An 11,788-nucleotide genomic window follows, 5' to 3' on the forward strand; every position below is an offset into this window, starting at 1 on the left:
AAATTCATATACAAATATGCATGAAGAAATGTGTTGCAACTGCAAGATAAAGAATGCATGAAAATAATTAAAAGTGGTACATTTGCATTGGCCATAAACAAAAAGTTAGTTCACTGGTAAAAACAGCTCTGCGATGAGAATTGAGTCTCTGCACAATAGAAATAGGACAAATCCTGGTTACCAACAAGGTGATCAGAACACATCAGCAACAAAAGGCTCCATAGGAAAAAAGAAAAAGGTGATTTGAGTTGATTTCTTATAGGAAAACCACAAAATTAGTTTTTAACAAACTGGAATACTACAATTTTACCTACACACTCTATAGTACAAAATAAGGCATGTGTGTGTACTGCAATGTCTTTCCCACCTTCATCCTCACCGTTCCTCCTCAGTATAAACTGAGAATTGGACATTGACTGTATCTGTGGTAAAATATATATTTATATATATTCATAAATTCAGTTTTTCCTTCAAAACGTGAATAAAAATGCAGGTAAGAGCATACAGTATGAGTTCATCACTGAAAGTTCAAAGGGAAGGAGTGAAAAATTACTCCATGACTTCACTGGCTGCTACCGTGGTGACGAGCTGAAGAGGGATCTCTGCGTTTGCCAGGATGTCCTGGGCATTGCTGGAGCCCTGCTGGATGTTGGTGAGGATGAGGGTGGTGCCGCCCGCTGTGGTGATGATACTGTCCGAGGAGCCCGCCGACTCCATCGAGGCCACCACAGAGCTGGCAGTGTTCACGCCTTTTTTGTTCTGGTGAGTTTTAATGTGCTTCGCCAGGTGGTCGCTCCGCATGAAACGCTTGGAGCATTCGGGGCAGACAAACTTCTTCTCACCTGCCACAGAGAAATTATAGTTGTAATGAGTTTGAGGGAAAACACTCTGGGAAAGTACAAACTCTCTGTCAAAAGTGGAACACCAACTTTCATGTTACTCAGATATTCATCGTTGATACCTGTACCTTATCTTGAACATCAGACATTCACAACCTTCGGGAACGACCCTTACTCATAAAAGGCAAGCCATGACCCAAATGAAGAAAAATAGTTTAATTCTCAAAATAAGAGTTTTACTCTTAATCTAAGGCAGAGATGGGCAGCTTTTATCACAATGGGGCAACAAATGTGATTGTATCTGAGGGACACATTATCAACATTCATGTCATCATTTAGAATAATGATGAGAATTCATACAAGAAAGAACAAAGAGTTATGTTTTTGTTTGGCTTGGTTTGGGATTTATTTTGTGCATTTTTGTTGTCATTTTATATATATATATATATATATATATATATATATATATATATAATTTAGGAATCTGCAATTAAAATCCTCCAAATTGTCAGAAAATATTATTTGAAATGTTTTATGGCATTGTCGTGTCAGTATTAGACAAATAGCTGATTTTGCAATTCTACTAAATTATATACCTGTTGAGAATATTACAATAATTAAAAAAAATTCAGTGGATTTATTATTGAAAATGATGACCAAAGCAAAATCAATGATTAATGAAGCAACACATTATCATCAGTAGGGTAAAACTAACCTGTATCACGACAGTCAAAGCCCAGCTTGAGTTCCCTTTTAGTGTAAAACTAATACAAGCATTTTATTCTGATGCAAGCGGACCCTTAAAATTTATAAGCTGTAGAATTTATTTCTATTTAATTCAGAGCTGGAAAGTAACCACCAAGTTCTCGACCCTTACCTGACATTTCACTGGTTAAAAACCAGAGAGGGAGAGAACCGTGTCATTTCCTAAATGGCTCACACACTTTACACGGCACAAATTAACACATTTTACTGATTTTATGGATGTTTTCTTGATGTGCCAACAGAGAAAGAGCAAAGAAAGGGCACCTGTGTGTGTTCTCCTGTGTCTCTGCAGCTCGTCGCTTCGTGTGAACCTCTTCCCACAAAACATCCAGCTGCAAACAAAAGGGCGCTCTCCTGAGTGCCAGCGCAGGTGTGCTCGCAGGTGCGATGTCTTTCCATAAACCTTCCCACAACCCACAATGTGACAGATGTGCTGCTTCTTTTTCCCCACACTGGATCCTCTATAAAAAAAAAAACCACAAGCACAGATATAAAAAAGGCACTTTTTTGTTTCCTGGGTGTACACGGATACAGGTAGAAGTAAACGATGCAGTGAAATACTCACCGTCCTCCTGCTTCCTTGCAGTTGGGACAGGTACATGCCACTCTACGGAGCCTCTTGCCTTCCTGGCCCAGCAGATCTTCCTCATCCACAAGCTTGACGTGGAGGTGGGACAGATCGCTGGTGTTCAGAGTAGAGTCGCCACTTAGCTGCCACTCTCCCGAGTCTGGCTCCTCTTTGATTTGAATATCTGAAACAAAAGAGTGTGTTAATATCAACAAAGCACTTGTAAGGGCTTGCCAAAAGCCTCAACAGTGACAGCTGCATTGTGACTGACAGCAGGGCTGCAAATCCACACGGGCTGAACTTAACATTAAGCACAGTGATAAAATAATAACTTGATGGACAGAAAACGTGTTAATGACAATGTTAATAGTAAAATAAATGAACCCCGTGGACTCGATAACCTGCATGAGCTGCAGAAAATGAATGGATGGTTTGAGATAGAGTGAAAAACTTCATCATAATGTTATGACAGCTTGAACTACATCATAAAGAAACACAGAGAGCGTTGAGAATAAGAACAATACATTTAGGATGCATGAGGGGAAAAGCAATGCTTCTATTATGAACTTTCATATTTTAATATTTTATTGCAATAAATGTGCTTTTTAAATTTTCATTAATATTGCTTTGTTGGTTTGCCCTTTTTATTTGCATATTTCAAAACTTAACTAAAGGCTTCACAACAGAGCATGTGATTCATATTTACAATCATCCAAATTACCTATTGCCATAATGCTTTAGCATGGTAACGTAAGCGTTTATAAAATGTAAAAATAATTTTTTTTAAAAAAGCAAATAATTGGAATTACATTAAATGATCCATGGATAAAATCAAATTTCATCATTTCATGCATTGGTGGTCGTTCCTACTGCTGGTGTATCACTGTCCTGTTCCCCAACTCTTAAATCTAATGAATACGTCATGATCCTGCTCTGCTAAATGCCTGATAACAAGTCGCTCATTAAAAGCAGCCGCTAATGCAGGGATGTACCGGTATCTGAAACAAGCGGATGAGTAGCTCTCCAGGAACAGTAATTAAGATACACCCTGCAGTATTGCAATGATATGAGGTCAGTGATTTGTGGTGGTTCGTAATACTCGTCAATGTAGTAATTTGTTCACTTAACTATGCCCTATCAAAAAAGTGTATACGAGAAATGAGCAACTTTATCACAGTGGGGGCCACAAAAATGTAATTGATCCAAGGGCCGCATTATCAACATTTATGTCAGCATTTAGAAATATGAGCAATCTAATGGCTTGCATTAATACAGGAAAGAACAAGGGGTTTGTTTTAGGGGTCATTTTGTATACTTCAATTGCAATTTTGTGTTTTTAATGTCATTTTGTATGTTTTTGAGTAACTTTGTGATTTTAGGTGTATATTTCAGTAATTATGTATGTTTTTTTTGTATTTCTGATGTGGTTTTGTGCTATTACTGTCTTTTTATATACTAGTACAGTGCCTGTTAGAAGTATATATTAATATGGGAGCTTAAGTAGAGTTGTCAATTATGGTCAAACGAGTATGTGTTTAAAGGTTGGATGTACAAAGAGGTGTACATATTCTGTAGTGTTATAAAGGGGTATATTTACAGGTGCAAAGTAAAATAGCGTGTGCCATTTCCCTGGTTTAATTCTACGGGACATGCGCATGATAAATTGATAAAGTTTGCACCAATGTGGTGATTTAGGTAGAATCTGATAAAAGACACATTAATTCGTACAAATAAAACTATTTATTTAGCATTTGACGTTTCTTAGGGCAGGGATGATTATCATCCAAGGTTAGTAATTAACAAACAGATGTAACTTAGCGAGCAGACTGAGAATAACAGTCTTCATCTATAAATCATGTGTATGGCTCACACTTCCAAAGGAAACATGGTGTGTGTGTGTGTGTAATATTATGGTTAGTGCTGTTTACTGTATGTATTAAGGTGTTAACACCTTTCCGCTTTGTGGTTGTGGTACCGCGTAGAAAGAACAGGCAGCACTTGCACACACATGCACCGGCATCAGCAGCACCAACACCAAATAAGTCCAAAATAATGGATGCACAAACTCATGCTATGCGCACATTGGCAAAAAACTTTCAGGTCGACCAAACACCACGTCAGTGAGATATTCGCCACACACACTAATTTTAAATTTTTTTTAATTTGTATGTTTTTTGGAGTCATGTGTATTTTTGTATCTTTCTATTGTCTTTTTGTGCATTTTTTTGTATAATTATTGTTTTTTGTTTCCAATGTTGTGTGATTCTGGAGTCATTTTGTGTATTTTTGTATATTCTTTGGTGTAGTTTTGTGCATTTCTGTTGTAATTTTGTGTGTTTTTTGTATAAATTAGTTTTGTGCATTTTTCATATTTTTGTTGTCGTTTGGTGTACTTTGTGTATACATATTGTTTTTAGTTTTATTTTATTCCTATTTTTATTAAATATACCGTATGTGTGGTGTGGGTGTGTGTGATTCTCCATCTCCTCCGTGGATTCTCTCACACACACACACTTGCATCAGCCGCGCGCATGCACATACTCTGTCACAGATTGTCGAAATGCGTGTGTCTCATGCCCAATGCGTGAGAATTGGGAGAAGAAAAAAAAACGGACCTGGAAGTACATCAACGCGATCAAAATTGGGAGCTTTATTCTCAAAACAAAATTAAATTAAAAGTTTTGCAACACACTTAAATAACTTTTAGCAGTACAAAAACATTTTTAAAATTGACATTTTTTCTGGACTGGAGGAGGGTTTTATTCTATTGATTATTAGAGGTTGTAAATGAACAGATTGGTAGGCTAGCGCCATTTCACACTGAAGTCAAAAGCTGAATAGGTTTAATTTCTGGGTAAACATGAATGCGCCATCCGGGCTAAATAAAATTAAAACAACTGTTTTGCAACACCAAATAAGTCCAAAAATAATGCATGCACAACTCAACCTATGTGCAAACAGTCAAAAAAGTTTTAGGTCAAACAGACACCGCATCGAGGAGAGATTCACTCCACAAACACACACATGCAGAACTTCCTTGATTTATTAGATATATATCTTTATATATATACTGTGGTATTTTGTGTTGAAAGGGTTTTGTTTGTTTTTATGGTGAATTTGTTCATTTTTTTGTATGCAGTTTTGTGTATTTTTGTAGTTGTCTTATATGTTTTTGAAGTAATTTTTGATGACATTTTGCATATATTTATCTGTAATTTAGATCTAAAGTAAATAAGAATTTGTAATTTTTTTTAATATAAATTCATCTTAATTTTTCTGTTTATTTAAAGCAATAAAATCAAAAATGTCTATTGGCATGCAATACGTTATTGTCATTAATGACAGAATAACTGTGGCTAAAAATTAAAAAAACATTACCTTTCACTTCTTTCAATCTACTGAAAGAAAAATGTTAGGCAGATGTCAAACAGGCACGATGCAGTACTATTTGCTGAGGGAAATTTAAATCAAATTAACTGAAATATTATCTGATGCTCATCTACCCATTGTAGAACAGTGATCTTTGTGTAATCTGATAATAAATGAAGCCACCGTACCTGAGGGTAGATCTGCGTTTCCTTCCTGTTGTCCAAATGAGTTGACCGTCACTGTCTGAAGGTTGGGGATTTGCCCTGTGCCGATGTTGCCCAGTGACAGCGTTTGTACGGGGGCCAGTGTTATCTGCTGGGGGGGTGTGGTCGGCAGCTGGAGGTTCTGCAGGTTCTGCACTCCTTGCACCTGAAAGGTTTGCCATTGTATCTGACCCGAGGGCGTGACTGTCTGAGCCTGTATGATGAAGGTGCCTGGGTTGATCAGTTGCACATTCTGCAGGTTCTGCCCCCCTGTCCCCACCGACTGTACCACCTGACCGTTGGAAGTCTGAACAGGTACCTGCTGCAGCTGGAGGATGGGCTGAGCTGAGGACACATGGATATTCTGCTCCTGACTCTGTTGGATGAAGCCTTCTGATACACCGGAGCTTGAGCCAGCTTGCTCAGTTGACATTGATGACATAGACGTGTCTTGTGTGAGCAAACCTGATTCACTGACTGGGATGTTTAGCTGGGAGGAAGACGTGGGCACGAAGACCCCTGAATTTGCATTGGAGTCATTTCCTTGTAGTGTCTGTGAGAGTTGATCCTCTGTTTTATCCAGAGTTTGTGAGCAGTCCATAGGCTGACTGGCCATAATTAATTGCCCATCAGCAGTAACCCCTGTTGCTATTGTCTGAGCCCCAGACAGGCCAAGAGAGTCCAGGTCCACACTGTTAATAGGAACAAAGGTAATGTTCCCAGGCAAACCCATAGGCACGTTGGAAACAACCTGGCCCTGATTGTTGAAGGTGGAGCTGCCGATGGAAAGCCCCTGGATCTGCTGGACGTTACCCGCCTGCGTGATGAGGTTGTGGTTGTTATTAAGGATCGTTGCTGCTGATGTCACATTGAGACTTGGGGTACCATCTGCCAATATCTGAATCTGTCCTGTGGCATCCTGAGTCAGATGTGCTCCTTCCACGCCAGAGGTGGAGAAACTCAGCTGTCCGTCTGCCGTCTGAATCTGAGGAATTACTTGGTACTGGATATTAGGCACTGAATTGGTAGAAGAGTCGTCTGTTCCTGATGTCACAAAGATTGGCTGACTTTGTAGGTTCTGAAGAGGAAGAACATATTGTCCATTGGATGTTAAAAGTCCTTGATTTTGGATGTGTATTATTCCAGAAGAATCCTTTGCTGCTGTTGTAGGAGTTATCACTTCCCATTTGTCACTTCCACTGAGCTGCGTCGACAGATCTGATGCCTAAAAGAGAAAAATGCATTAAGCTGACATTTGGAATGAAAGGATATTTTGATATGAAAAACATTTCGCAATGTGTTTAGGACAACTAGACAACTCCTATTGTCCAGTATGTAGCCCCTAGGTCTTTTAGCCAAGGTTTGACAGGTGTGGACAGGGTTCTGGTAATGGAGTTTGAACTTATACAACAGTTCAATTCAATGCTTTTTTCATTATACAAAGTAAAACGAGATTTGGGAGCTTCTCCAATTTACACTGCAGAATATGTTAAAAGAATACAAACATTACAGTTAGTAAAAAAAGTCCAAGTTCATGAACTGTATAGGGATAAAAAAAAAAACAAGATACATATAATGATGAAGAAGATAAAACGTATTGTACAGGTGTTGAGTTTACATGTGAAAGTTCAGAGTGGTGACGGCTCTCTGGAAAAAAGTTTGGCCAAACAAGTGATTTATCTCTAACTTATTGTGTAAGCTTGTAATCAAAAAATCTTTTTCTTTTTGTGAAATGTTCAGTTTTGTCTTGTGGCTTATGACAAAAGCTAATAAATAAATAAACCCCTTTGGCCAAACAGTTGCAGTGAGAAACAGTACACAAAGCAATTGTACAGAAGGTTCAGTTAATAGACTGACCTGTGCTTCAAAGCTCCTCAGATTAATGTTTGGCACCATAATAAAAGACATATGCAACATATTTTAGTGGCTCCAAATGTGCTTTGAACATCTTTAGATTATTGCACAATAAAAAACCTTATAACTAATCAATCAAAATTTGTGTCAGCACAATTTGTTCAAAAGTCAAAGGCCATACCACATACCTTTCGTACCATTTTTCTGACTATTTTGAATAAGGTTGCGTCATATCCAACATAGTTTCATTTCAAAATGTCCCCTATTCCATTTTAGAGATTACACAATTTGTATTGAGTAATTTTAATATCATATTAAGCATTTGTTTCATTGACTTGTTCTAATTAGATCAAATTCTAAATACGGTTAAATTATTTAACTATTGTCATTAATTCATATTTATACACAGCAGAATTTCGACAAAACAAGCAAGCACTGAACTCACGTGTGAGATTTGTCTAACTGCTTGCCAGATTTACTACAGTTAAACATTAGACAATCAAATCACTCAAATGTGTAACATTTCCCTAAAACAATGCAGAAAGATTGGTCAACCTGTCACACACAGTGAGACCGAACAATTTGCAAAGCCTGGCAATATCTGTAGCTTAAAACTAGAATCTTGTTCCTTTTCCTGCACCCTCTCACTTGTAAACAAGACCAAAGATACTTTACCGTCAACAGAAAGTGCCATTTTTCTTCAGGCCAATCAGTAAAGACCTCATACTTTTTACTTTCATTTTATAAAGTTGAGATTAGTGCAAGAAAAGTGCGCAGAAAACATCAGCTGGATCAAAGTGTTGCATAATTAAATACTAGTCATAGCATTCGACATTAGGGCAGAGCAAGAATCATATTTGAGGGGGATAAATTAATCAGCTTTCTTGTAGTCCAATGGAGTTTAATGATTTTTTATTGTTACTTTTTTCAGGGGTTGAATTCTTAACAACTTATTTGGCAGAAATTTTAGACATTTTGATGCTCCCAACTTTGTCTGATGGTAATGTTTAACAACTTGACTGGCCTGCAAAGAATACCGACACCAAACTATTACAATGCCTTGGGGATGCATTGGTGTGAATACTTAATATGCACCAGGGGTCACCAACCTTGGTTAATACTACAAGAAGTGCCATCTTTTTAAGTCAGCAATGCATGTTTGAAAAGAGATCCTTAAATACTACATTTTCACGGTTTCACTTAAATTAGAGGGTAAGATAATAAGGAAGGCTAGCAGGCATTTAAAAAAATCGGAAATGTTTAAGTTTCAACATGCAACACTTTATTTCTCCTAATTTATGTATTTGTTTCATTTTCTACATTTCGTGGCAAATCCAAATGTTGCTACTTTACTAGCTACAAACAACTTAACTAATCATAAAACATGTAAAATTCACCATGCGTTTAAACATTCAACACAATGTTTCCGTAAAAATAAACATTTAATACTTTAATACTAAAACATGATCACATGCCGTAGTATTTAACTCTACAAAATACTAACTACATCTGATGTCTGCATTTATCTTTGCGAGTTTGAATCCTGGAAAGTAAATCAGATTTTAGATGGAGCTCCTGAGGGCCCCTCACATGGTCCATGCAGGCTGCATGGTGTTGTGTGCATTGTGTTGGTGACCCCTGATGTGGAGAATACTACCCCATATTAGGCCATGACCTTATGATTAAGCTTCAAGAGGGGGAAAAAAAATAGAAGATGATGTAGTTTGAGTTTAAGTAATTTCAAAGGCATTCGTGTCAATATTTCTGGTTTTATATGGTCTGAATGGCGTGCTGGAGATCACTGTCGTTCACTTAGGTCCCAGCAGAGGAGGTGGGATCAGAAAGGCGTGTGAGAGTAGGAGGATCTCGTCAGGGTACAAACCCCCCTCCAAGTTTGAAATGTGTCCACCTCAGTAGGCGCCAGTCCGTCACAGGCAGTGAGAGATACACGGGACTCACCTGCTCAGCCCTGCTGTCCTCCCGCTGCAAAAAGTCACTTTGACTGCTGTCCACGTCCAAGGCTGCCATGTTACCAACTTTTAGCTGCTGTTCAGGGGCTGCGAATTGAAAAGCACACAAAGTATGCTAACGTTAGCCAAACAAAGCCGAGGGTTGTTCTGAGAATAAGCGCACGCAAACATGACGCGAGTGAACAATGTACTCTGAACAAAAACACAAGTTTCCATGCATATGTGCATGCAACGATAAAAGTTAGTGTAGACCGCTGAAAAAGAGCTCTAAACATGCTAATTCAGCTTACGAGCGAAGCGCTAGCTCCTTATGCTAACTTAGCCGGCGATGATTAGCACTATCGCCCACCAGCATCCGTGCTAGCTTGCTAGCGAGCTAAATTAGCCAGGGGATGCCTAGGTTTGCTGGGTAAGGACGAGTAAATATTACGAACCCGTCATGATCATGAAACACAGGGTCCGAGTGGTCAGCAGGCGGCGGACATTGTCAGCACATCACGGGGACTGAAGAGGCGCACAGACGGGTGATAACTGTCAGATTTGACTGTGTTTTGATTGACGGGCGGTGGGTAGCATAAAGGGTGGGGCCTCCACTGTAGTATCTGCGTCACAGGCAGGAAATCCCGCCGTGCTGCACGTCACCCATTGGTCAGCGGTGTCGCTCAGCGCGCTGCTATTTGTCAAAGCACCAGTCAATCATCTTTTGTTGTATTCTTTTCCTGTTTATTATGTATACTCAGCTTGATGCTGTTGCTATTAGCAATAATTCTTGTTAAAATGTTTTATGTCTCCTGTATTGTTTCTATTTTGAAAATAAACCTTCATACTGCCTCAAAACCTTTTAGAGAAATCACTGATTTTGCATGTTACTAAACTGATTAAAGAATAAAAGTTTTTTTTTTTTATTCTTATGCTCAGGCATGTCATTAAGTCCAGAGAGGAAAAAATATAGAGCTGTTTGATAAATGGAGAGTAACACACTGGCCTGTCTATGACAGCTTGCTATGCTAATGAACAGAGACAATCATAGAACCTGAACTAGAGATTCCAATTAATCTAAATCTGAACTATTTTTCTACATGTTCCTGTTTTGTTTTTAGTGTATTTGTATTGTGCACAATTATATGGAAAATCTCAAATTTCCTGTGCAATTTTACTCATATTTTATCAATACATTAATAACAGGACATTGAGTATAAATGCACATGTTCACATTTGTAATCAATATCAAAGACAGGAAAGTGATCATCCTAATATTCACTTTATAACAAGTGTTTTATGACGTGTGCTTTTTTTTTTGCATGACATTGTGTACATGGTAATTAAATGCTGGCTTGGTAAAGCAATGGGTTGATGATTTAACCAGGGCCCTTGCAATTTTCTCTTGTAGTTCAGATAACAGATAAGATACGTTGACTCACAGTTTTGATTTGGTAGTACAGTACAAGAAAACACCATTACATACCACGTTGTCAAAGATGATGATGTTATTTCACAGATATTGTGCCTAATCCATTGTTACGGCCCCCTCTAGGATGTCAAAAGGCTTGAGGGACCACATCATAAATGACACCAAACAGAATCAACAGTGGTTAAATGATTTATTACCACAAAAGTTCTCATAAGTAGCAACATAATCAAAAATAAAAAAGAGACTGGAGACCCAGGGCGGACACTAGGTCAACACTGAGAGGCCAAAAGGCACAAACTGAAGTAATATTTTGTAGTATCAATACTTTACTTAAGTATTACACTCCACTATTAAATCATTAATACAAGTCTGTAGGACTAGAAACGTTTTACACTTCTTCTTATCCCTTTCAAAGTATCTTTAATGAGAATATTATCAAATGTGCTTTTATTTATTTATTTATTTATACACATCCATTGTTTGAAATTGTATGTATTATATATCTGCACACATTTTATGCTCTGAAAGACTCTCAAACTGTTCAAAACCGTATCATTTCCATAAAATATTGAACTGTTTTATCAAGGAATAAAATGTTCAATATATTAAAACCAGAGTAAAAATTATTTTCAAATTGTAATAACTTGTAACATCGGTAAAGTTTTTTCCCTGCAGCAACCACTTCTTATCAGAATTGAAGCTTTTAAAATACACAGATATTGTTTGTTTAACTTGTATATACTAAGATCAGTAACTGAGTTTTTCCAACCCAAACACTGGCTCTGAGAGAAGCTATACTGAAGTTATTG

The 11,788-nt window shown here is 37.8% G+C and overlaps 1 protein-coding gene across 1 annotated transcript; it reads right to left on the reverse strand.

Moving 5' to 3' along the window:
* Window positions 1–259: 259 nt before the first annotated feature.
* LOC114455452 (transcription factor Sp3-like) lies at window positions 260–10,165 on the reverse strand. Its single transcript, XM_028436697.1, has 6 exons — window positions 10,003–10,165; window positions 9,558–9,655; window positions 5,730–6,969; window positions 2,170–2,356; window positions 1,869–2,065; window positions 260–842 (listed from the first exon to the last, which is right to left on the reverse strand). The coding sequence occupies exons 1-6, from the start codon at window positions 10,013–10,015 to the stop codon at window positions 550–552; spliced, it is 2,028 nt and encodes a 675-aa protein (XP_028292498.1). The 5' UTR covers window positions 10,016–10,165; the 3' UTR covers window positions 260–549.
* Window positions 10,166–11,788: the final 1,623 nt, after the last annotated feature.

Source organism: Gouania willdenowi, chromosome 21 (assembly GCF_900634775.1).
Source record: "Gouania willdenowi chromosome 21, fGouWil2.1, whole genome shotgun sequence".
NCBI lineage: Eukaryota > Metazoa > Chordata > Actinopteri > Blenniiformes > Gobiesocidae > Gouania > Gouania willdenowi.